The sequence below is a fragment of the Balaenoptera musculus genome, chromosome 15, assembly GCF_009873245.2.
Source record: "Balaenoptera musculus isolate JJ_BM4_2016_0621 chromosome 15, mBalMus1.pri.v3, whole genome shotgun sequence".
Lineage (NCBI taxonomy): Eukaryota > Metazoa > Chordata > Mammalia > Artiodactyla > Balaenopteridae > Balaenoptera > Balaenoptera musculus.
In genome coordinates this window covers 64,695,508-64,723,482 of record NC_045799.1, presented here as the reverse complement: position 1 = coordinate 64,723,482, position 27,975 = coordinate 64,695,508, and the positions used below count along the sequence as shown (strand labels likewise).

Here is a 27,975-nt window from a genome sequence, read left to right as displayed (position 1 = left end):
CAGCTCTGGGGCAGGGCCAGGGCTTCTGCATTTCTAACAAGTCCCCGGGTGGCACTGCTGCTGGTCTCTGGATGCAGAAGGGGCTGTGATCGTTGTGGGTGGTAAAGGGGGGAGGGGCACATAACGCAAGCAGCGGCAGAGCAACAGCAAGCGCTCCTCAGCACATTCAGCCACACCCACTGACCCTGAACTCTATAATAATATCAGGCGTGTTACACAGATAATGGAGGTAATCCTGAAACAGTCTGTTAAAGTGTGAAAAGGGATTCTTCCCACCATAGGCTGGGAAGCAAAACCACGCTTCTGGTGGCAACTATGTCAACCACCTCAAGAAACTGCGTTGAGAGCCATAGAGAAACTGACCAAAAGGGAACAGATTAAATAAATAAGTGAAAAGGTAATATTTTACTGTCAGGTATAATTTTGGTTAGACATGATATTTGTTCTCAGAGCTGTCTTTAGAACCTAACCGATGTGACTCCACTGCACCATACCCCAATCTGATTTGCTGCATTCCATGACTCAAAGTCTCCTTTGTTTTTTAAAATTATTTTTATAACCTACATGTATGCCCACTATGGTCTGTTAGAGATAGCATTCCAACTTCACTTGCTTATTTTTTTTATAACTATTACTCTTCATTTGGGGGTAGGAGGGGGATTGTGTGTGGTTGTTCATGGGACAGTGACACCTGACAGAAAAAAAAGATCTTCATCTCCAGAATGGGTCCTTGTTTTCAGCTCAGTATGAGTAATAAAGAGTTCCCAGTCATATTCATTATTATTCCCAATGTACATAATAAACAAGAGCAAAGGGTGGCCACTGGAAAAGGGAGAGGCTGTTCTCAACAGATCTACGAGAGGCTGCCTCGTAGATGATCAAATGTAGTATCTCCTCGATAAGAGGTAAAAAAGAGGACCATTGCTCACATTAGATGATCAGGCAACAGCAGTGGTTGGATTCTTAACACTGTGCAAGTTAGCAGCTTGGTGTGAGCTTCAACCTTAGCATTCTCTCCCATTCGATCCTTAGCAGGCCTCCAGCTAAGACATTTCCAGCTCCAGTGAACTTTTGCCCTCTGAAAAGTCCAACTCATGCAAAATCAAATGCTGGGGGGCTAATGTTACAGGTTACATATTAAATAGTGGGATATACCTTTCATGGGTCTTGTAATTGTAAAAAATTATCATATTACAGTATTAATGTCTTGGCCACATACTTTTCAAAAGTCCTTTCTTTGGTAAATAAAAAAGATCAAATGAGATTTCCTTTAAGATGAAAAGTTTATTTTGCCTTTTGCCTAGAAGCAAAACTAGTGAAAATTAAAATTAAAGTACAAAAATAAATATAATTTACATTCATGGACATTCCACTCAAAGAAAAAATAACAAAAATAATATATATAAATAAAAATCCATTAAAAGCACAAAACAATGTCTGGCACTTTTATGAGAAAAAGCTGTGAACATTAAAAAATTTGTAAAACACACAAGCTTTTATCCTTTAAAAAAACACTCAAGTTTTGCATCCTTAATCTAAAACTAGTTTTATCTCTGAAACATACTATTCGTTGTAGCCAATTTGCATTACTGTACACAAAACTTTTAGCATCTATCTTTCATACTGGAAAGACCCACAAGATCTGAGTAAGCTGTATCCTGAGTTTTCAGAATGATAAAGCACAATTTATCATATTAAGAAGATAATTTTGATACACTTTGCCCACAAATATAAATTGGTAACTCAGATATTTTTGACTGTGTTCTATTTCTAATTTTCTGATTCACTCATTAAATAAATGATACATCTCAATAAAGAAAATCAAGTTTACACCCAGAGTAGATTACTATTTTCTGTCTACAGCTAGATGTAAAAGTTAAATTATAAATGGAACGGAAAATCGAAGAAAACAATCTTTATCTCGACATTCTTAAGAGAATATTAAGAATATATACAGTCTGCATTTTCAAAATACCAGTATCTTTTTAAAATTTAAGTTAGAAAGATTAAATGTACACATAAATGTTCCCAATTTTATGTGAGAAGCACAAAGCCCTTTTGGAGATGGCATGATAAATTAACAGTGACATTCTTTTTCATAAAATCATGTTCCCTTGGTAACATTTTTTGGTTTATATTTTAAATGATTATGTAAGTGATGAAAAACCTTAAACATTAGTGCCTCTTATGTAATGCAGACTTTCAACTAGACAGTATTATTATCCCATTTGAAAATCTGAATTTATCATATAGTATAGCCCTTTATTCTCCCCTAAATCCAGCATGCTAAAAAAAGCAAGAGTATGAAGAAATAAACAGACTAAACAGAAAATGTAACTGCATGCAACATGTTATTCTATTTTAAAGAAATAGATGTAAAATGCATTCATTCCTAAGCGCTACTACATTTAAGAAGATTGTGCTATCTTCCCCAAACTTGTTATACCCTCCACAGAAAGATTTTATAATTTAATAGAAATGTTTCTAATAGTACTAGGGTAATAACATACATTATTAACATACATTAAGCCTAACATTTCTGTGAGACAACTAGTTGTTGAGAGGAACGTATACCTGTGACCAAAATGGTGATGCCCAGCTACTCCTGTGGTGAATTTTAGGTGGACCACAATCAACAGGCAAGTGTTCTATCCCATGTGGTTATACCGTAAGTCCAAGAATATGAGAGATTAATCAGAGTTTTCAAAGTTACAAAACCGGAGAAAAACATTCTTCTGCAATAATTTCCCCTCAAACAGAACAGTATCTAGTTTATCAAATTCAGCAGTGTGCAGAGATTAATGAAATTTATATTTCAGAACTTATTTATAAGTTATCACACCTTTTCAATATTTTATAGAAATAAATGCAAATGTCCTTTAAGTTTACAAAAAGGTTCTCGGCAGACACCTGAGTAATAAACTTATGTTTGTGCAGGTTAAGGACAGAAATGAGCCAATTACTAAACACTAATTTGTCTTCACCCGAAACTGATATTAAGAGGAAAATTCGGTGGGGGGGATGGGATTAGCCAGACTGACCAAAATATCCAGATGATTTTTCAGCCCTTTGACATCACTTTGCCTGTGTAAACAGAGTCCAGAGTTAAATAAAAAGTCGTGAGCAGGGAAAATAATATGGATCCTAACCCTTCCCCCCTTTTTTATCCTAATGAATGTTGTCTTCTTAAGTTGTCGCAACATTTGGCCGCTTTCTTTGGATTTTTCCTGCATATACTCCTAAAAATAGAGCAAAACTAATATTATTTCTCAATGTTAGTTTTTCTGTAATGATACCATTTAATGAGTGCCCACTGTGTACCAAGCACTGAGCTAAGCAAAACACATTATTATATTTAATCCTTATGTAAAATAATCACGAGGTCAAAATTGTTACTACTATTTTAACAATAATAAAACTGAGACATAGGAGAGTTAAGTCACCTGTATAAGTAACAGAGCTAGAAGTAGAAACTCTGAGAACCAAATTCTACCTGATTCATTGTTTTACTTAACCATTTTGCATTACTACCTCCTACTCTGCTTTAATTAGCAGTTTCTGAATTTCACTATAAACTCTTAAGTCAAGCACAAGACATCAAATGAATGTTTTAAAACATATATGAGATCAGAGACTGCAATTTAGTTTCTAAAAACTATAAACAACTTTAATTGCTTTGCAGCAAACTTTAACGCCTTAGAATTGTACTTCAGTCTAAGAATATGATAGTCTATCAACATAAAAATGAGTTTTCTATAAAATGCTTAATAAAATGTTTGTCCTCCATGTAGATCAAATCAAAGCATAATTTCAAATTTGTTTGAAACATAATCCAGGCCATTAAAAATTCAAGGAGGAAAGAATAATCTTTTCAAAAGCAACTATGGATCCCTGTGTTGAGATTCATAGTAGAATTTTAGTCAGCCATAAGCCAAATTTTCAGTTTATGTAAAAGGATAAAATTCTTTAGTCTTTTTCAATTGTCTAAATATGCACTCATGTATAAATAAATCTTTAGGAAAAAATAGGAAAGAATTTTTGTACTTGTTTAGATACATATTAATTATACATGTTAATTCAAGGGTTAAGTACATTTTTATTAATAATTATGTTGCAATGCAATCAGACCACAATAGTTCTAAATACTAAACTTCATTGTACACATTAACTGCAATGACTTCCTATTCATCCTTTATACTGTTGCGTATTACTGAATAGAAACAGTAGTTGCTATTTTACTTATAGATTCACAAGTGACAAATAGTGGAGATGAAATGCATGAGAAAGAATATGGAGAGTAGTCACTGTGGCAATAGACAACATTAGGAAAAACAATACTAATTCCTCAATGATTTGCCAACTAGCTAGGATTTATTACAATATATAACACTAACATGAGAAAAAATTGAAAATGTCTTAAAATTCCATGTAACTTCACAAGCAACAAATCTGGTGTTTGGTCTGAGTTCTTCCAAATGGTTATCTTTCAAACCAGCTGATTCTACCTCTGGAATAAGCAGGATTTTCAGCTCTGTAATCCCCTTTAAAACAACTCCATTGACTGTCACTCACAGTGAATTCCAAAAGATGACCTTTTAAATTATCCTCTATATATTCAACATTATGAATTAAACTCACTATATATACACGCAAAAGGCGAGCAATCAATTCAAAGTTGTGATCAATATCTTGTTCCCTCTTTGTAATTATGTGAATAACATGAAAAAATTTATGTTGCTTATTCCCTCCTAATTTGGAGAAAATTACTTAGTAATAAAAGCTCTAAAATATGAATAATGGTGTATTAATGAGAACACTAGAATTGATTAAAGATTTAATTTTAATTGCCTGGTGATTAGGTTTCTTGTAAATGTTTAGAAAGCAGTCTAGTTAAAGCAAAGCATTTTGAAAGTATTTTTAATGGATCACATAATTTTTGGTGAGTTACCATAGTGCCTTAACAAAGACACCTAAAAAATATTAAAACATTAGCTTAAGGGTTTTGCATTAGCTCAACACTGAATTTGTCTTTTTGCCACCATAAATAGGATTTTAAAATACACTTTTTGGCTTAGCCCTTAAATAATTCTCAAATAACGAACATAAAGAGAAATTTAGCTCAAGCTTCTTACTGAGCAAAAGATTAAGACTTCACCCCCTCCCACTTGGCATATTCACATGTGACCTTGTGGTCAGAGAGAAATTCTTCCCCTTATGTGCAGATACAAATATTCCTGGGTGATACACTTCCCCAAAGCTGAATAGACACGCACAGAGTTAGATATCACATCATTATATTTTACTCATTTATAAAAACTTTTCTGAGTTAAGCATGTATAATTCTACAAAGTTTTCAGATTAAAAAATACATAGTGTCTCCATGGAATTTACAGAAATCAAGATTGGAACCACAGTTTCACTAAGATCTCCTGACTGCTGCAAAATACTAATACAAATGATCACTAGTAGGAATGACGGTGAATATGCCAAAATTATGGTGGCAAGGAAAGACACTCTATCCCACCGGTATGGCCTGGGTCATGGGGCAGCTTGTGCACGTCTTTCTATTGAATGGGTTTCAGGAATTTGTTTGCTACACACCTGAAACAGGCGCTCTGTTAGGCACTCTGCTCTGTGAAGACTTCTGTCTATTTTGCACAACCCCCTTCACTGATGTCTTAGGGGTTCTAATTGAATATAAAAAAATTAATAAGTCACTTGCGTTAAGTTCTAAATGTTCAACATTCAAAAAAAGCAACCATACTGCATCAACCGTTCAAAGCACAAAAAAGCTTGAAAAGAATTAAGTCTCATGCATGCACACAGTAAAGAAACTATACCTTTCCCTTCGTCAGGAGACTATAACCATGACTTACACTTTGTTGGAGAAACACTTTGGTGATGTTGAACTTACTATGTGGATGTTTACATTATTTAATGAGCTAAATGGTATGAAATGGAAAGTAGAAACACGCCAACATAAGATGATAATTAAAATATAATACACAACAGTACATCAAAGGGTTATCTTTGAACAAAACGTTAAAAGCTCTTCCTAATACTATAGAAAGATCGCATTTGAAAATAGTTATCCTTTATATAAAAAGCTAATCCCTCTCAAAGCTAATCTTGATTTGAATATTTTTAAATACCCATGTGTGTTGAATTCTTACCCTTGTCTACTCAGTAGCCTATGAACAGGTGCATTCTGTCCTTGATTTGGCTGAAGGACTCTGTTGACAAGGTAAATAAAAAATTAATTCAATAGGATAAATTCAGTTTTTCCCCCACGTTCTTTCAACAGATGAAAGAAACAGTGAGGCAGAAGTCAACGATGCAATGATTTGGCCTATACATTATCACAATGCAAAACAAATTGATTAAAGTGTATCAATATGGTGCTTATTTGCTCACCAAGAGAATAAACCTCGGTTTTTTTATCAGGAAAGAGATGTCTAACACAAATATTAATCCTTGTGCTTTTAGATAATTTATTTACGTACTTTACAGAAGGAATTTTTCCTTTCAAACATCTGAGAAACAAAACATCACTCTTGTAAGAGCAGAAAACAGGTCAGAAACATTAAGCTAGCTTTCTAAGGTTTTTAAGTAAGTATCAAAGACCCCTTGGACTGCAGACTGAACTCAGGACATATGGGGCTCATATTTCCATCAGAGATAGCATGTCCTAGAGAAAGCTCCACGAACATCTGGTCTGGCACATGACCACGTATATGACCAGGTGTTGCTATGGATTCTGACTCTGTGACCCTCCACCCCAACAGGGAGAGATTTACTGATGTAAAGTAGAACAAAGCCAACAAAAAACAAGCTTGGGATTTATAAGATTTTCTTTTCCTTAAAAGTTAAAAAAGAGCCTCTTACTGAGACTAAGTGATTTTTCTCACCTTGTTTCAGAAGGATTTTGCTTAACCAGAAATTTCTTATTTGGCATTCCCATTTCTGCAGCTCTAACACAATATAAAAATAAGGACACACAAATAATGTATTTAGAAAGGGGGAAAACACATGATTACAAATGTGATACAGGATGACAGAAACAAATCATCATTTCAAAGTTGGTGCACTACTGAAAGACCTGTAATAAGCATACTAAAGACAAATTTCAAGAAAGAAGAGTTTTAATAGGATAGTTTCAGAATATTATTTGCATTAAGTTTTTCCTGCTAAGAAGTCTTTAGGAGATTTGAAAAAGAATATATTTAAAAGATATAAAATTAACACTGAATATAAGGATTTAAGTATTTTTAAGATTACTTGATTAGCTATCAATTACACAAGTTGAACGTTGACAAATTTATTAGTTAATACATTTATCTAAAGATAAAATCAGATTTTACCACCAAAACTATCTATATAAAGGGATTTCTATCACCTCAGCTGCAGAAGAGTTAACAATTCTTTATTTCTAATTTGAATATACAAACCAACAGTTGCTTAAAATTAATTGGCTTGATAATAATTAAATTAGAATATGACAAGACATGAAAAAAACTTACCTCATGTACTTCTTCCTATCAAGAGACTTCTGTGTTGCAGCTGAAAGAGCCACTCGTGGACTTTTCATTTTATCCTTTAAAATACAAAAGTAACATGAAGCTGTAGGGGTACCAGTAATACCACTAAAGTATAGTATTGGATGATCTCAAATTGCATGGAAAAGCTTCTCTTACTGGCATTTTGAACTTTAACTTAGTCTTTACAATTGAAGCAGTCTAATTTTTTTAATTAAATAATTAAAATTATTTTTCCCAATGAAATAGTATAAATTTGGCTTCTTTTTCTTTTGCCAACCACACTAAGATCATTGATTCAAACCACAGATCTCCAACACTCTGATATACAGTTAACCCTTGAACAACACAGATTTGAACTGCACAGGTGACTTACATGCAGATTTTTTTTCAACAAATATATTGGAAAATATTTTGGAGATTTATGACAACTTTAAAAAACTCACAGATGAACCACATAACCTAGAAATATGAAAAAAAATTTTATGTCATGAATGCATAAAATATATGTATATACTAGTCTATCCTTACATAAGCATAAGGTGAGTGATATTTAATATAAAATTAATGTGTTAGTTTCCTTACTGTTTTATAACTGCTTTCAAAGAGTTACATTACCATACAGTATGCAGGCCTCTTGCTCTTTCTCTCTCTCTCTGCCTCCCTCTCCCTCTCTTCTCTCTCAACTACAGCCTATCATCACAGGTACGTGTTTTTTTTTTTTTAAATGTAACACTGTTTCCAATACTGTATTATGAATATGACAACACTGTATGCCATGATTATAACAATTTATTCCTTAGTGTACAGGCTAGGCTACTGTGAAGCAATCATATTGATTACACTAGGTTCCCATAAATCAAACGTATTGCTGCTTCCTCATTATCAATGCATGAATTGTTATACCTGTAAATAAATGTGAACATGTTTTTCACATTATCTTTTCATTTTTTTTTATCTTTTCATTTTTGATGTCTACCGTTAGTAATACATATAACATCTACAGTGTTTTGTATCATATAAGACAATATTGATGTAGGTACTTAACAGACACGATTCATCTTATAAACAGACAACATAAATTATGGTATTGATAAATACAGTACTGTACTGTAAATATATTTTCTCTTATGATTTTCTTAATATTTTCTTTTCTCTAACTTATTTTATTTTAAGGATACAGTATATGATACATATAACATACAAAATATGTGTTAATTGACTGTTTATGTTATTGGTAAGGCTTCTGGTCAACAGTAGACTATTAGTAGTTAAGTTGCTGGGGAGTCAGAAGTTACACTGAGATTCTGACTGTGGGCCACCCCTAAGCCTCCAAGTTGTTCAAGGATCAACTGTATTTCAAATTAATTTGGAGCCTCTTTTCTAACTCTGATTTCCAAAAGAGGTAAAATATACATGACAGTTTCAAGGAAATTCAATCAGGAGCAGCCGACAGTTTTTTATGAGTCATCCAAGCAATATTTAACACTTAACTCAAAAATCTAATCACAAAAACAGTATGTAATTCTTGCCAATTTCTTTTAAATTTGTCTACAGATTTAAATATTATTGGTAATCCTGGGAACTACCTGTTTTAAGAATTGTAGGATGGGGGCCTCCCTGGTGGCGCAGTGGTTGGGAGTCCGCCTGCCAATGCGGGGGACGCGGGTTCGGGCCCTGGTCTGGGAGGATCCCATGTGCCGCGGAGCAACTAGGCCCGTGAGCCACAACTACTGAGCCTGCACTCTGGAGCCCGCGAGCCACAACTACTGAAGCCCGCACGCCTAGAGCCCATGCTCCGCAACAAGAGAAGCCCCGCAATGAGAAGCCTGTGCACCACAACAAAGAGTAGCCCCCTCTCGCCGCAACTAGAGAAAGCCCGTGCACAGCAATGAAGACCCAACTCAGCCAAAACTAAATAAATAAATATTAAAAAAAAAAAAAAAAAAAGAATTGTAGGATGGGTGCTAAAGTCAATAAAGAATGATATTTAGTATCAATTACACCAAACCCAGAAGAACCTCAATGTGAAGTAATTATAGATAGATCAATCAATCGATTGATCTGCCCCTGGTTCCTATTAATATCTGGTCTTTGACCCCAGTTCCTGACACAAAGCTCCTAAAACCCTTTTAATCAAATCTCCTGAGTGATAGGAGCATCTTTTGTTCTAATGCTTGATCTTTGACTTCGGTTCCTGACACAGAGCTCCTAAATCCCTTGAAATTTCCCGGGTGATAGAAGCAATTTTTTTGAACCCGGGCTCCGACAGTGAAAGCACCGAGCCTTAACCACTGGACAGCCAGGGAAATTCCCCAAAGTATCTTTTGTTCTAATAAGACAACTTTTGGTGGGCTCTGAATGAGGGCTAGTCACCAGAAAGACCAAGCACGATTACAACCTTGAAACTTTCAGCCTCACCCCTATCCTCCGGGGACAGGACAGAGGCTAGAGACTGAGTCAACGATCAGTCATGCCTACGTGATGAAGCCCCCATAAACCCCACACTACACACCCACATGCTGGGAAGGCGGCACACACCCTCCACAGGACAGAAGCGCCTGCTCTCAGGGCCCTTCCACACCTCGCCCTACGCATCTCTCTATATGGCTGTCCATCTGTATCTGTTACTGTATCCTTTATTATATAATGAACCATTAAATGTAAGCAAATGTTTCCCTGAGTTCTGTGAACCATTCTAGAAAAATTTTCAAACCCGAGGAGGGAGGCATGGGAACCCCATTTTATAGCCAGTTGGTCAGAAGCAACATAATTATTAATGAAATGTACTTAACCCTTGAATTAACATGTATAATTAATATGTATCTAAACAAGTACAAAAGTTCTTTCCTATTTTTTCCTAAAGATTTATTTAATGAGATTGGCATCTGAAGTGGGGGCAGTCTCATAAGACTGCCTCCTTAACATGTAGGATCTGATACTAACTCCAGGTAGATGGTATCAGAACTGAATTGAATTGTAGGACACTCAGCTGGTGTCAGAGATCTGGTGTGGGGGGGAAAACCCACACATTTGGTATCAGAAATAATTTGTGAGTATAAAAGAAATAGAGGTTTTTTTTCACTCACTAGTTTAAATGTCATGTAACATACCATTTGCCTGAGCATTTTCTCTTTGCGAACTTCTCGATCATGATGTAGAATAGACATTCTTTCAGCTGCATCCATTACAAAGAATATGTCATGAATACCATACAGGGCAGCTCGCAACTAAGTTCAAAAGAAGAAAATATTATACCCATTTAAAAAGATGAGGTTAGAGGTCAGTAGTATTATGTATGCTCTTATTTAGAGAAAAAGGTTAAAGTTTTCACTGAAACCTACTTTCAGTGGTTCAGTGAAGGCAGAGAAATAAAACATTTCCATTTCCTAAGAGCCTTGAGGATACATGCATTACCTGAGCTAACACTCTTTCCTGAAGAGAAGCATCTTGTGCTGAAACAACACCTCTCTTTAATGGTGCTTCCAACTGAAAACTTCTTATGAATTCCATAGTATCCTGAAAGAAGAAATGCTCCTTCATTTTTCTAGAAAGATTTCATGATCACTGGAGTTTCCTTTTGTTCTTTTTCTCAGTCAAAACGAAATGAAGAACACAAAACTATTACATCAGAAGTCAAACAGCACTCACTTTAAAGTTAGACAAAAAAATGCACAAACTAGTTCATTTACATATTTTTAAAAATTATCTGAATGAGATTAATCAATTTCTAAAAGCCTATATTACGTGACTAAAAAATGTTTGATCTGCCTAAGTTCTGAACTAATTTGTCAACTCAGCTGTCACAACACTGATAGAAACAGACAGAAATGTAACACAATTTACACAATCCTCTTACTTTTACAGTTTGTCGAAGTTGTTTCAGCTTATCTGTCTGCATGAGCCTACGAGTAAGAAATCCTTTTGCTACTGCAGTTACTTTGTTAAATTTTGCTTGTACTTCTGGACTGAAAACCTAGAAGAAATAAGATAGACACAACATTTTAATAATCTGAGCATTATACTCAAGATTGTTTTTCTTAATCTATTACAATGAACTAAATTCTTCTATATGTGTTTACTCTGTGTAGTTTAATCTTTAATAAAAGCTAAGCTTTTGATGTATTGCAAAATATTTATGCCTCATTTGTACAACCTAAGATAACATAGCTCTTTAGAAAAGATATAGACAGACAGATATGCATGCATGTATCTTTAAGTTTGCCCACCTGAGACCATTTAGTTTTGGCCCTTCCAAAAGGCCTTGTTACTGAGAGTTTGGTCAAGCCACTAGCTGATGATCCCCAGAGGTAGAATGGTACTTCATTTGCAGAACCAAAGCTGTGTTGTAGGACAGAACTTGTGAAACCTTGAGAAATATACATAAAGTATTATACTTGATGTCAAATAATTAGAATACACAGACCATCCAAATAAACATGACACTCATTAAGAATAACAACTCTGAAACTGATCCACAGCAGACTTAAAATATTTATGGACTTTAAGCTTATGCACCAGATGGATCTTTTCAACACAAACAGCATCTCAGGATAATTGAAGATGTGAAGATAAGCTCTTATTGGGACTGGGTAATGAGATGTAATTCAAGATCATTCAGGAGATAGCAAACTGTGTTATCACTTGAAGAATATCACCTGCTACTTGAATGAATAAAGACCAGGCTCTGAGTCAAATTTCCTGATATTTTCCTTGCTAAGGTGGCTTATCTCATGAACCTGCTCACTGGTCTTTGATCTGCTGCTATCATTTCATTTTTCACCAGTTCCTAAGCAGCTGGCAAATAGCAGTGGGTTGGATGTGGAATGACTTATAGAAAGGAGGTACAATTTTAAAGTGTGCCAAATAAGATATCTTACTATAGGATAATTTTTTCAAATGGAAAAGGATTTTTTTTAATATTTACCAGAACTATTTGAATTTGAAGTATGGAGTGAGTCCACTTGAGACAGCATTGTTTCTAGTAAACCAGAGTCACTTATCTTTCTCCATTCTAAGTCCACAGCATTGCTAATGCCCAATTCAGAGGCTTCTGCTGTAATCACCTTCTTCTCTTTTAACATTTTCTCCCGTTCTTCTATTTCCTGTAGATTAACAGTTTATTATAATATGGTAGCTCTTTTCATTACATCTCCAAATAGTATTTTAGGCTCAGCTAAAAGTATGTATGATTATCAGCAAATTATTATTTATTTCAGGTTCTCCTCCCTCAAATAAAATTGACTATTTAATTGATTTTAAAATGTGATAATCTTAAAACAAGTGTCCTTCCTCTTATGATATACTCTTACAGAATGCATATTTCAGCACCTACTTACAAAATACCTTTTAAAAATATTAAAAATTTTGAATCAAGGATTCAATTAAGTATCCTTTTGATAAATTATGCATTTATTTTTAGATAAGGATCAAAATATTTTCACTCACACTTTGGCAATAAAAATACTCTCCATGACACGGGGAGGGGGAAGGGTAAGCTGGGACAAAGTGAGAGAGTGGCATGGACATATATACACTACCAAATGTAAAACCAATAGCTAGTGGGAAGCAGCCGCATAGCACAGGGAGATCAGCTTGGTGCTTTGTGACCACCTAGAGGGGTGGGATAGGGAGGGTGGGAGGGAGGGAGACACAAGAGGGAAGAGATATGGGGATATGTGTATATGTATAGCTGATTCACTTTGTTATAAAGCAGAAACTAACACACCATTGTAAAGCAATTATACTCCAATAAAGATGTTAAAAAAAAATTGATAATTCCAAAGTCACTTTTTTTTTAAATACTCTCCATGTATGAAAATCAATGACCCCCTTAGATTAAGCTATACAAGGGTAACAATTATAAGTATCCTATACATGACCAAAACTCCACTCACCAGCCCTATATCCCTACATTTTAATTCCTCACCTTTTGCAGTCTCTCCTGTTCCCTTTCCTGCTCAGCTATGAGTAGCGATAACTGCTGGGCGTGCTGCTCTTCTAGTCTCTTCCGCATTTCTTCGAAAGCTAACATCTTGCTTTTTAATATCTCCTCGCCTTCTGAAAAGAAACATGTCCCCTCAAATTTAGAAAATTTAGTAGTATCTGATTTTTATATAACATCAATTTAAATTACGCTTCTGACCAGAGAGTATTCCTGGATCTGACCTAGTACAATCAAGATATAGCCAGGTCCCTACTTTGAATCACATTCTCTTTTGCCCTCCTCTCATTTCATGCCACTAAAGGTCTGTATCTCATCACCCTAACCCACTCGTTCGACAGATCCCATCATGATCTGAACTGATAAAGCCAAGACTATATGTTCCGTCCAATTCTCCTTACTCCAACTAACTTCACAATGTGGTTCTCATGTGCATCTCACCTCCATTTATTTTCTTCACTCTTGTCCTTCTCCAGGGTCTCTGGTATTGTAGCTTCTACTTTTGCTTTGTTTTACTTTTTTAAATTAATGTTGCTTTTACAGTGTAAAGCTACTCAGCTTGAGGCTCCAAAAAAGACTGGATATTAAAATTCTAGATATTTTAATTACTAACTAAAAAATTTATTAAATCAGTATGACTATGCAACTTAACTGAATAGAAAGTGGTGTGACACTTTGAAATGTTGAAATATCAAGTATTACACAGATGTAGCACATAGATATTTAGGAATCCATTATAATTCAACTAAATTCAAAGAATCCTTCTTTCCAAATACACAGTCAATGATTTTCATTGAAGATAAGCGCATTATATTTGTCCTACCTGCCATGGTATTCTGATAATTTGTTCCTAAATACATTTTATTCAGCTACAACAATTTGCAGTTGTTCACATGCAATTTTTTTTATAGGCAAGGGGGGGCTGGAAAAGCAGTTGAATTGTAACATTCAGCAAGAAAGGAAAAAGGCCCTCCACTCAACCACTCAGCCAACAACTGGAGTCCATTCAGCTCTACCTTAAAAACTTTATAAATGAGTGCCTGTCCAGGGGATCCCTCTCTGGGAGGTGTGCCCGAGGCAGGCAGCCAAGCAACGGGCAGCTCTCGGCACAATGCACTGCCGCCCTTGCCCACTCTGATAGCAAGCCAGCTGCCTCCATGCCTGGCCTCATCTCACACGCACTGGCCTTCCTCCTGTGAAAGCACAGCCAGAACTGCCACTTGGTCAGTCTGTGTACTTTTGGTATTCACCGAGACAGCTACTAGCCTGCTATGTCATCTACTTGGAGAAGCCAAGCTGGCTCCTCAGATATCAACTGTTTTTATTAGAGTGCTTATAAAGTCGCACAGGTGTTGTGCAGTCTGCCCCAACCCAACCCTATTTTTCCTATAAACCTTGTTACTTTTAGTGTGCAATTTTACAGAATATGAAGTTTTTTTCAGGAGGATACATATCCCATTAGAGTTGAAATGTCTGTGTCTAAAAACTTAATTTACTTGATTTATATGTCTTCCACATCAGTAATGAAGAATTATGAGCCATGACAACAAAGTAAGGAGTAATAAAGAAGACACGTTTTAACAAGTTACTGTTGATATAACACTAGATGCAACAGAAAGAAATTTGAAATAATTTTCATTAATAAAGACACCACACTTGAAACACTACTCACAGAGCCTTATTTGTGATATATTCTCTAGTAATTTAGTGTTAAAGTGTTTACTAAAGGGCCAACTACATGAAGATCTCATTACAAATGAAAGGGCGAACTGATGAAAATATTAGAAACCATAGTCCAAAAGGAAGACATCATAGCAATATACTGGATTAAAACTATGAGTGATGTTTCATGCAAGAACTTTTTCCTCCAGTCATTAACAATATTCTCTATAATACCAAGTGGATTGTGAAAGATTCATAATTTAAATAGGAAAATCCTTTAAGAAAGCCTATCAAATGGCAGTAAACTGTAGCTAGTGATGCTCTGATAAATGAACAGATGAAGACAATTATAATTATTCTGCAATTATTATTTTTCTGACAATTATTAATTGTCAATTAAAGGTATTAAATAGAGATGCTACCTGCTTGGCAGATATTAAACACTTCGAAGCTATCTTACCTTTGGAACTACTTTCTAATATTTTATTCTTGTTGATGTAGACAGACCCCTTAGAGTATCCTTTTTCTGGCAAATGTTGCCTTTCCTGTTCAGCTATTCCAGTTGTTATGACATAAGGCCAGTTTTCTTTTTGCAAATTATCAATATCTAAATCAAGTCTCCGTTTAACTTTCTCAAAACTGTTATCCAAAAATTGTTCATTTCCACAGGACGCTGTAGGGGTGTCCATATGCTGTCTGGTATTCTGGTTTTGCATCAGTAAAGGAGATGGGTTTTTTACGTCATAAGACTTATTCAGTCCCATTTGGAAATTGCAGGAGTTTTTCTCTAACACATTGGCTGACTTGAGTCCACTCACAGTCCCAAAGTTTTGACTCACTATACATTGACTGGTGGCATATGGCTCATGCAATCTTTCCACTGCAGTACATGTACTGTCCATTTTGTGTGGTCCTCTCCCATCAGATGTTAACTGACCTTCCATGATAGCAAGTCCATGAATAACTTTATTTTCTAATTGACTTCCTGAAGATTGACATACCTGATTTGATTTACCTAAAACCATTTCCTGTATGGCTTCAGATGTATTTTTACTGACATAAACCTTGCTTGAACAAACTCCTGCTAAATCAATTGGTAACTCTGGCACAGTTTCAGGTACATTTGTTTTTTCATCAGTTTCTTGAACAACTAAGTCTACCGCCTGTTCTTTTCCTTTAGGACTTAATTCACAAGCATTTATTGGGTTATTTATAAGTATATGACATGCTGATGATGGCCTAGAACACCTTCGATGCATTTTAGGACTTAGGCTTGGCTCTGGGCTAGGTAATTTGGCATATGAACCAGTAAGACTTTTGATAACATTATTTTCAGTAACAAAAGTGGGAATGCCTTTAAAATCAGAATCAGGCTCTAAAACAGTGGAATGGCCAGCTGGTACAGGTATGTCCACTTTAGAAAAGCTACCTAAAATGGATGTATTTACGCTGCTTGCTTGAGTAGAAGCACCTTGGAGAAGAACATTTGATTTATTAAGGCTTGGTTTGTCAGGAATAACTGAACCACAGCGCTTGCCCATCAACTGGGCCTTCTCCTTTTCACAGTCAGTCACTTTAACAGCATCATTTTCTTTGTCTGAATAACTCTCATTAACACTCCTCTTTGCACTACTTCTCAGACTGTGTCTAGACTGCTCTCTTTCTATATATTCCTTTGACTTTTTCATCAGCTTCTGAAGACTCATTATGTAGGGATCGGGAGTAACTTCCTCCAAAAGTGATGGATCTTGTTCTTCATTTGTTGGAAAGAGACCACCAGAAATAAGTGGCTCTTGTGCAGCTGTTGAGGAGGTCTTTAGAGAAGCTTCGTTTTCTGCGTGGCTAATACTTGAACTATCACATTGCATCAGATAATTGAATTCTTCTGAGTCCCTAGCTAAGTCTATCCCATCAGATTTAAATTGGTCCTCAGTATTCAATGGCAAAATTCCAGTTATCTTTTCAAACTTTGCTAAAGTAGAGTGTTCAGTAGGGCTTGGCAAGATATTTGGAAGTGTAGCAGGAACATTCAAGTTTCTGACTTCTGAATTAGAGTAAACTGTTTCAGTCTCCCACTGATCAAAATCACAGGCATTAGGTGCTTTTCTAACCTGAAAAAGGAAATTTAAAAATTATTATTTCCAGGAATTCCCTGGTGGTCCATTGGTTAGGATTCCGTACTTCCACTGCAGGGGGCACAGGTTTGATCCCTGCTCGGGGAACTAACCTCACATGCCGTGTGGATCAGCCAAAAAATAAATAAATTAAAAAAAATAAATTTAAGAAATAAAAAGTAATATTTCCTCACTACACAAAAAGCCTTTGATTTCATTGTTTTCTAAAGTGAAACTGAAACTGAAGATTCAGAGTTCTAATATTTGAAAACACAAATGAAAACTCAGATGACCTTTTCTATGGTATTCTATATCACATGGAGCTCAATTACTATAAAAAGCATCTACTGGTCATCCTGGCCTATTTATTAACAGATTAAAAGAGAATTCCCTCACGGTCCAGTGGTTAAGACTCCGCACTTCCACTGCAGGGGGCGCGGGTTCAGTCCCTGGTTGGGGAACTAAGATCCCACATGCCGCCAGGTGCATCCAAAAATAAAGAAAGAAAGAAAGAAAGAAAGAAAAGGAAAAAAGTCATTTATCTAATCTGATACAAATATGAACATATGTGCATATATATACACACACATTCATATACTCATGTGCAATTTAATCTTGGAATAGAAGCATTTTCCTCAACTTTCTTCTGGTTATACGTTATTCACATCACCAACGCTCCTCCTACAAGAACTATCATCTAGGGATAACAATGTGTAAGATAAATAGCAAGTAATTAAATTTCTTACATAGATGATTCCTCTTTAACAAGGACTAACTTGCCCAGGACACTGATTAAGCAAAAAAATAATTCAGTACCAAGACTCCTGCCTCCCATACGCTTACTCCAAATTTTAACTAAAATCCTTCTATATGATGAGACAAATTTGTGGTAAATGATAGGTCAGCCATCAAGCTTAATACTTAAAAAATAAGAAAAAGTTCAACTTAAAACCTGATTCATTAAGGCAAATTTCAGTTTGATTAACTGGGTGATCATTTAAAACAGCAACCTGTTAATGAGTTTTTGAACAAGCAAAATAAGTTAAAAATTTAATAAAGATGAAAACAATTGTATACACAAAAGATCCAACAGAAAAAAATAAAATTACATTTTGTATCTAAATAATTCGACTTTGCAAAAGAACAAAAAGTGAACTAGGATGTTTTCTAAAGATTATACAAGCATATATGAAACTGGCAGAAATCATTATCATATTATCATATGAATACACTCCAGAATCCTGAATTTTACAAGATTTTTAGGTTGTTTTGTATGTGTTTTTTTCCTTAGGCAATATGGCACTCTTATTTTACCTTACAAATCCCAAGACATGTAATGATTTCCAGGTACTATGCAATAAACAGTACAACAAGATCTACTTGGTCACAACCTCACGATCGAAATAAAACAAAAGGGATACATACTCATGACACATGTTCGCACGTTTAAGTAAAATAAATTATTTCCTCAAAATAGCTAAACATTTCATATTTGTGATATTCAGCAGCCATGCTTTTTGTACATCACTAAAAAAGCCTTTGGTTAGACAATTTAAATAACAACAACAACAAAATCTATCATAGAATCATAGGTTTTACAGGTAAAACAGACCTTAGAAATCTATTTGTATTATATAAAATTTCTCTATCTGCATAATTAATTCATTACTCTATAGTTCAACATTGTACACGTTCTATTAAGCAGAGAAAGTCTTCAAACTCAACAATAAGCTCATTAGTAGTATATTTGATATATTCCCTCAGTGGACCAAGAATGATATGCCATTTTTGTTCCAATAATAGGAAATATCTTATAAAAAACCCACCTTTACTGTGCTACTCACTACATTTTTTAAACTCAATATGAGCAGTAATTATACTTTACAAATTATAATCTACTACCCACAGAGAAATGAAGGTAGTAGTTAGTCGGAAATATCCTAAGGGTCATTGTACATAAATCATCTAGTATGAATTACACAAACCACAAACCCCTAAGATTATAAAAAAAATTAAAAGATGTAACCAGCAAAACAGGGTTATATAAGGCAGAAATTATTTGTTTTGTCTAATTCACTGTTTTTAGTATGAAATGATCCAGACCTTAAAACACATTGTTTATACAAATTTAAATTAAATAAAAATCATTGCAAAGGTATAGATGTGTTGTTTAAATAGTTTCAATTTGTATCTAAGATGCATCTAGGCAATTCTATCATCTAACCTAAATTGCATTTGTGTATCTAAGAGCAGAATTTTCACCAGAAAAAAAATTGGGGACAGTTATTTACTTTAGCAGAGAATGAGAATAAGGTCATTGAGTCAATAGTCTGATTAGTTCAGAGGTAAACTACAATGGCCAATTCTATCATTGTCACTGAGAATTCAATGTTTTTAGAGTCATAAGACACAGACAACAAGCAATTATACTCAGTGTATGGGTCCATTGTCTAAGTACCCTCTGATTCAAGTACTGAGCACCACTAACAAGCAAGTGAATTTTCTTTGGAGTAACTGAAATGGAATATCACAAATTATGAAGCTTCTCAAGCTTAACAGTATATTGGTAATTAACTACTAAGGCAAATTTATTTCTGAAAAATTATCATCAACGCTTAACTCATGATTTCCTAATTATAATTTAAAAGAGCTTAAATTACACACCTGAACATTTTCAAGAATCTCCTGGACACGTGTCAGTAAAGCTCTCTTCCTGTTAACCTGCTTTCTTGCTTCTACATCAAGTGCTTTCTGCTTTTCTTGTTGCATTTCCTTTCTTTTCTCGATATGAAGCTGAAAAACATCATAAATATGTAATTATTTCTTATAAATGTAAAAATATCATAAAATCAGGCAGTTTTGAACCAGAATGATTAAAAATGTGTGTAACAGGTAAAACTATCTACAGTGAAAGAAATCTGAACAGTGGTTGGGGGTGATGACTGGGATGGAGCATATGAAATTTTTCTGTGGTGATGAAAATGTTGTGTGGGTGTGAGTTATAAATGGATGAGAACTCATGGGACTGCTTTTTTTGTTTTTTTTTTTTGGTCGCACTGTGTGACATATGGGATCTTAGTTCCCTGACCAGGGATTGAACCCATGCCTCCTGAACTGGGAGCACAGAGTCTTAACCACTAGGCCACCAGGGAAGTCCCCAGCACTAATGGAACTTTAACACTTAAGATCTGTGCATTTTACTGTAAGTAATTATTCTCAATTGAAAAAAAAAGTTGAAAGAAAAAAAAAACTGTTCACTTATCAAATGCTCTGAAATGAAAGATAAAATTAACCCTTTTGGCTATTGTTGAGATTTTCAGTTGGTAATGTCTTACTTCACTGGTTCAGTTAGATTCTTTAGTTTCTAATCCTCTAATCAGTATACATTTCACCTCTTTGCTACCTCAAGAAAATGTCCAAAGGTTTAATGATAAAAGAAACAGATAATGTTTTATTTGCCTACAAAATCAGAACACATATTTGGTTCCACTTCATTGTAACCTCCAATAAAAATGTAATGTACTGAAAAAATTGAAGGCTTCCAAGCATTATATTTTTTTTAGTGGATTTAAGTCTTTATTATTAAGTCCTGGGAAGTTTAGTCACTATGTTAAGGAGTCAAGACTTATTTTAGATTTATGCAAATAGAAAACATGTCATAAAAAATTATTTCAAAGTTGCAGTATTTGACTATCAAATACAACCTAAAAACATGGATTAAGGTCCATAAGCATTAGATTTTGCTTACAAATAAGTAACTGATGAAGTCGTAGACCCTAAACAACAAGGCCCAGACATTTTGGCCTATATTAAACTAATCAAGCAATATGTCATCAAGTAGCTGATAAAAATGTTTTAAAATCTTTTCTTATTTGCATGGTACCAAAGAATCATTCCACAGTTTACTTGCTAATCAAAAAGAGAAAAGAAAATGTATACCTTTAGAGTCATATGGCAGTCACCACTGTAGAAGCAAGTGTTCAAACTACACATTACTAAAAGACAAACAACTACACATTATGTAACTTCAGATTTAATTTAATATGAAGTACATGGCATCATCTCCAAAGAATTCTTGCTAAAAATGTTTAACCTGACTCTAACCAAACTATTAGACTAATTTCCAGTTTACAGGAACTACAGGGACTAGAGGGCAAGTTAAATGTCACCATGAGGAAACAATCAGACAAATCCAAAATATAAGGCATTCTGTAAGATCTCTAAAAATTCACTATCATAAAAAACAATTTTTTAAAGAAATTAAGGAACTGTTCTATATCAGAGATTAAAAAAACGTAACAAGTGAATGCTATTTGTGAACTGACTGGATCCAGACAAGAAAAAAAAAGTTATAAAAGACATTTTGAGCACAAATAGAGAAATCTGAATATAAACAGAATATTAGATGCTATTAAAATTATTATTAACTTTCGTAAAGTGTGATATGATACTGGAGTTTTATGTAGGAGAGTATCCTTATTTTTAGAAACTGTATACCAAAATATTTAGGGGAGAAGTGTCATGTATCTGTAATTTTCAAATGGCTCAGCAATAAAGTAAAAAGAGTTTTAAATAAAGCAAATAACGCAATAAAGCGAAGATGGCAAAAATGTTAAAAATTGTTGAATCTAAATGGTAGATATGTATGTGGGTAGTCACTGAACTATCCTTTCAACTTTTCTGTATGGTTCAAAATTTCATTACAAAAAGTTGGCAGAAAATATTGACCTTTTAAATCCTGCTATACAAAAAAGAAATAAATTTAAAACTCGCTTTCTTTCAGTAATATTAGTTTTCTGATTTGAAATAACGTCACATACATTTATAAAATATTCAATCAGTATCAAAGGGAAACACGATGAAAAGTGTGTCTTCCCTCTCATCCGATATTCCCTCACTCCTCCCCAGAGAAAGAAGATAACAGTCTTATTTTAAAACCCAAATAGTTAGCATATATTGAGTACCTACTATGATCTAGGTAGTGTTGTAAGCATTTTAAATGTATTAGTTTGTTTTCCTCAAAACAGCCCAATGAGGTAGGCACTATTTTTTACCCTCATTTAACAGATAAAGAAAATGGACCTGCAAGTTCACACAGCAGGTAAGTGGCAGAGCAATAATCTGAATCGAGGCCAGAAGGATCCAGAGCCAGGCTTTTAACTACTACTCTATACTGCCTCTGAGAGCATGCTGTGTCCAGTGATTTACAGTAGCTTTTGAATATCCTGCCATGCCCACACATTAAGATCTACTGTACTCATTTTAATGAGAGTCTATAAAGTGGACCAGTTAAACTAGTCCAGTACTGATGGACATTTAGGTTGTTCATCAATCTTTTGCTCTTTTAAACAATGCTCCTATAACCTTAGACATACTTCTTCAGGCACATGGATGAGTATAATTGTAAGATATTCCCCAAAATGGAATTGCTGAGTCAAAGGTTATACACACTTTTAAATTCTGATAAACACTACCAAACTGCTCATCAAAAATTAAAATCAACCGATTCTCTCAGCAAAAGTGCATTTTAAGTGCCTCCTCCCCACAAGCTAAGAAATACTAGATCTTATCAGATCTTTGCCAATCAAATGTGTTAAAAAAAAAAAAGCAAAAAACAAACAAACAAACAAAAACCAAATGCTAACTCATTTGCATTTCTTTACTTATGAAAAGGGTCAAGCATCTTTTTGATATTTATAAGCCAGCCTTTCTTTTGTTTTTCTGTGAACTACCTTAGTGGTTCACTATAGAAAAAAAGATTATTTAAAATCAAAAACATTTACCAGTGGAGAAAGCACAGCCACTCCATGGAAGCGAATAAGTGAGATGCTTTCAGACTGGACAGGTAGAAAGCTCTCTGTGGATAGTGATGCTTCTTGGATTCTGGCAAGAATTTCCTCACAGAACTTCTCATACTCTTCCATCTTCCCACAATCACACTACAAGAGAGAAAAAAAGCCATTTTTAATATGCTGACAAAAATAGATCTTAATTTATTTGGCAAATCTGTAGGGCACTGAAATATTCCTGGAATTCACAATTCCTAGAACTGGCTTTCCCAGAATTGTTTCACTGATCAGGAGCTAATTCTTGGGTATAGGAAAGCACCTCAAGACCCTGCCCAGTCAAGCCTTGCTTCATATACTAAATATTTCTGAAGATTTGTACATAATCAATCTTTAAATGTGATTAGTTTAGAAAAGTACTAATAAGAACTCAGCAATGAAACCTGAAAGAAAACAAAGTTCTATACAACCTAACTAACTTCAGTTGTAAAACATAATATTATCTTTTCTTCAAGAGGACTTATCTACACATCACAAGGAAAACTAAGTAGGACTTCCCTGGTGGCGTAGTGATTAAGAATCCATCTGCCAATGCAGGGGACACGGGTTTGAGCCCTGGTCCAGGAAGATCCCACATGCCGCGGATCAACTAAGCCCGTACGCCACAACTACTGAGCCTGTGCTCTAGAGCCCGCAAGCCACAACTACTGAGCCCGAATGCCACAACTACTGAAGCCCGCGTGCCTAGAGCCTGTGCTCTGCAACAAGAGAAGCCACCGCAATGAAAAGCCCGCGCACCGCAACGAAGGGTAGCCCCTGCTCGCGGCAGCTACAGAAAGCCCGCACTCGGCAACGCAGCCAAAATAAATAAATAAATAAAATAAAATAAAAATAAGAAAGAAATCTAAGCAGAAAAATGTGTGCAACGGTTTATTTATTAAAAAAAAAAAAACCTAAATAATACAAAGGTAGGAATGCTTTTGTAGCCAAAAAAAAAAGACAAAAGGGCTAGTTAAATAAAAACTGGTATTTACTTTCAAAAGTTCTTTTTTCTATCATGGAGTCCAAAGTCTATTACTTGCATATCTTAAGAATATAATTTGACTCCATGATAACTGACCAAATCAGTCGGAAGCGGAAAACAGAATCTACTGGCTCTCATATTAGTTCTACTTTACTGTTAAAAAGTGGAACCATCACCAAACCACTTAAAATAATCAGTCCAGTAATTTCACAATTTCTGGGAAACTGTGATGGTGGCTATGAAAATACAAGGTAAAAGGAAGGGTTAGCTACCAAATTCATTCATCTAGCAAGTGTTAAATATTTGATTGCCTGTTTCCATAGCATTATGTCTGGCATTGTTTCCTTTAAATAAACAAGGGAAAGGGAAAGTGAAAGAGAGATATCACTGGACACATAACCAACAACGATATGATCTGTGAAAACAGAAAAACTTATACAATAATGCTTCTTTAAGTGTTCATTCTAAAACAATTAATTAACAAAGAAAAAAAGAGAGAGGGAAGGGAAAATCAATTCATGACGTGGGATATGCAAACATGAAATAAGATACAATACGATACTGCCCTAAGCCTCAAGGTACTTAAAAATTTAGTACGCTAACGTATCAGGGACAAATAATGTCACAGTTAGAAATGAAGAAAAATCGTATTCAAAATTATGATTAGATTATGAAAAAAGATATATTGCTACTTTTGACCAACTGGTAGTCTTATTAATAGCAAGACTTCTTCCTACCATCCCATCAATTCTAATTATTTCTACATTCATTTATGCAAACTGAGAGTTTAATTTCAAAGAAATGGTTCTCTAGAGTGTAAATGAGATTATTTTGCAAACTTATATTCATAAGACAAGCAAAAGTAAAAAACAAAACATAACACCTTACTGCATGATAACCATAGCAAGGCCTCCTTTTTTAATCTAGACTTCAACCCACATTATGATATCTTAACAATCAAAATAGGCAGAAGCTAAGATATAAGAGAAATTCAAATGACCCCATTTCTACTAAAATACTTCAAAAGAGTTTTTTAACACAATCCATGCATCCAGCATTACAAGAAACCAAAACAGATTACTCATACAATTAATGTAATATACTTCCAATGGACACACAAGCAAAGCACGGAAGGTCTGGGAAATTTATGGAAATAAAATATCTTTATGGCAAAAGTTTTATATTTCTTTCAACAACATCATATAAAACATATGCCTCATTGTTTCAGAAAGTTAAATTCACATCCCTTAAACAGTATATGTTTGTCATACATATTGCAGACATACAGCAATATATTATTACAGCATAACTTATAGCCTATAATAGGGTATTAAACATCCAAATACAAGTCTAATATGATGATTATGGAAATTACCAAGTGACCCTAGAGCATGACTGGATCATTCTCATCCTTTAGTCTCAGCTTGGAGGTCTCTTCTGAGGCCGTCCCTGATTATCCCAACTAAATTAACCCTGCACCCTAAATTAACCCTTCACTATCACACTACCCTGCTGTTTCCCAATTTTCATAGCACTTATCACTATCTGAAATTATCTTGTTTATTTCCTTGGTTTTTGTCTTTCTTCCTCCACCAAAATGTAAGCTCCATAAGCACAGGTACCTTCTCAGTCTTGCTCACCACTGAATCCCCATTACATAGGACAGTGTCTGTACACAATAGGCACTTCATAAAAATACTGAATAAATAAATTAGGATAATTAGCTCAAACAATAACGTAAACCAGAAAAAAGAAGACAGCAAAGAAGCTAGCAAGGAAGAATGGAATTTTGAGAATGACTTTCATAGATGACCCTATTCTCAGAGAAACTGGTACCTCTAAACTGCAAAGGCAACCATTTAAAAAGCGAGCGTCTGTATCTTATATGATCAAGCAAGAGGGCACTTCGTTTCTCACGCCACAGTTACCTCTGTCAGCAGGGTTTTATTTTAAGGGAGCCTTGACTACAAGGCCACTCCAACCACAAATCTGCTGCCCCATACTTTACCAGCAGGCATTACTGGTCCACGTGAATTAATAATTTGTTGGCTGCATCAAGTGCAGACATGCCCTGTCTTCTCCATTTAGACGATGATCCTTCTCCAAATGAGGCTCTTTGCAAACCCCATAGACTCACGATTCTGCTACCTACTCCTCACCAGTGCTCTATCAGAAATGTCACTGAAGGGAATGGTAAAAGTAACACAGAACACATCTTGCCTTGTTTTCAGTTGTTAGCTGGTTGTTTACCCATCAGTCCTCCTAAAAACAAACCTCCTGTGGAGGCAATAAAGGGGGAAGGTTCTTATTCAGGCACACACACTAGCTGTATGTTCTTGGCAATTCACTTACCATCTCTGTCTCAGTTTACTCATTTGTAAAACAGGGATAATCAAGAGTATCTGTCTCAAAGAGATTCTGTGGGGATTCATTAGTATACTGTAGGATATGCAGAAAGCATCAATAAATGGGAGCGCCTTTTATTTCGAAGAGGATGATGATGATTATGATTTTTTTCACTTGTTTATGAACTCCTGGAGGGCAGCGACAGTACTTGGTTCCTGGTAAGATTCAATTTAACTTAAAAACGTGGAAAGGGGGACAACAGCTTCCTCATTTTGCTGTGTCCAGACCCCTCCCCATTAAATCACTCTCTAGGTGCCTGCCATTTGCCTAAACTGGGGGGTAGGGAACTGGGATTACAACCAGATAGAAGCAAAGGGTGGGAACCACCCAGTAGCATCATGGGTAATAAAGAGAATTTCCTTTTTTTCTTCATGCTTCTGCCCCCAGGGAATCGCAAAGGCAGAGTAAACAGCGCTCCTAGGGTCTCTGCTTGGTGGTAACTGCCGTTCAGAAATGGCCAGTGCACACCCTGGGGTCGCTCCCCTCGCCAGAAAAAAAAAAACGGCCCAACCACTTTTATCAACAGGAGGTGGTTCCTCGGGTCTGGCCCGAGTTTATTTACTGGGGACCCTCTGCCCTCACCCTAGCGCCCCAAGCCCACCTCCCCCAACTCCTCTGATAAGGCTCCATCCCGAACACCCCCCAGACGGTGCCAGCATCTGAGCATCACCTCCGCGCCCGGTGCCGCCGGCCCCCGGGATATCCGCCTCCGCCCACCCGGAGCCTTTCCACAGCCTCGAGGCCCAAGAGCCCGGCACCTTCGCTCGGGTTCCGTGCAGAGCCCGCCCTCAGATACTCAGCGCGCCCATTCCGCCCGCCCTGCGGCCTCGCAGCCGGACCCGCTGAGTCAAGGCCCCTCTCACGCACACACCTGTTCTCCCACGGCCGCGGCAGCTTTCCTCCCCTCGCTCCGGGCCTTGGCAGGAAACAAACTGCTCAATTGGTACTGACTGAGAGCAGCTCCATCCACCGCCGCCTCCTCCTCCTCCTCCCCGCCATATTACGGTGCTCAGGCGGCAACGCGGGCTCCTGGCAACCGCCGCCGCCGCCGCTGCCGCCGCCGTCCGGACTCCACCTCTTAGGGCCGGCACTTCCGGTGGTTGCTTCCGGGCCGTTGGACCGGTTGGGCCCCCAGAAAACTACAATCCCCGAGGCGCTTTGCGCGCCTGGGTACGCGTCCACGCCCAGAGACGGAGGGCGTTGTACTTGCGGGAGGCGCGGTGCAAGCTGGGAGGCGTAGTCTTCACTGCCAGCTCGCAAATCTTATTTCATTAAAAACGCTCCTCAGGTCTGAAGCCCTCTGAAATATTCCTTGAAACTGATATTTTTCACTTACTGTATAGAGGTAACTTCTTTCTGTATAATCGTTGCAATACATACAACGGTCACCAAAATTTTTTTCTCTGTAAATAACAAATTACTGAATCCTAGATGCCAGCTCTAAGCTTCAACACATCCATACCCGCTTGCAAATCAGTGGGAAAATAGCTCCGAGAAACGTAGT

The 27,975-nt window shown here is 36.0% G+C and overlaps 1 protein-coding gene across 4 annotated transcripts; it reads right to left on the bottom strand.

The window, feature by feature from the left end:
- Nucleotides 1–1,272: 1,272 nt before the first annotated feature.
- On the bottom strand, nucleotides 1,273–27,557 carry CCP110 (centriolar coiled-coil protein 110). 4 transcript variants are annotated; one of them, XM_036826527.1, is made up of 17 exons: nucleotides 27,343–27,525; nucleotides 25,608–25,750; nucleotides 24,247–24,248; nucleotides 23,039–23,194; nucleotides 19,920–20,048; nucleotides 15,602–17,252; nucleotides 13,465–13,595; nucleotides 12,463–12,640; nucleotides 11,765–11,904; nucleotides 11,395–11,511; nucleotides 10,953–11,054; nucleotides 10,649–10,765; nucleotides 7,521–7,594; nucleotides 6,909–6,971; nucleotides 6,174–6,233; nucleotides 5,602–5,687; nucleotides 1,368–3,239 (listed from the first exon to the last, which is right to left on the bottom strand). In XM_036826527.1, coding segments are annotated over exons 2-17 (3,060 nt in total). In that variant the 5' UTR covers nucleotides 25,609–25,750; nucleotides 27,343–27,525; the 3' UTR covers nucleotides 1,368–3,186. The 4 variants fall into 4 exon arrangements, with proteins under 4 accessions (XP_036682425.1, XP_036682422.1, XP_036682424.1 ...); XM_036826529.1 differs by lacking the exon at nucleotides 5,602–5,687; XM_036826528.1 differs by lacking the exons at nucleotides 24,247–24,248; nucleotides 25,608–25,750.
- Between the last annotated feature and the right edge of the window lie 418 nt (nucleotides 27,558–27,975).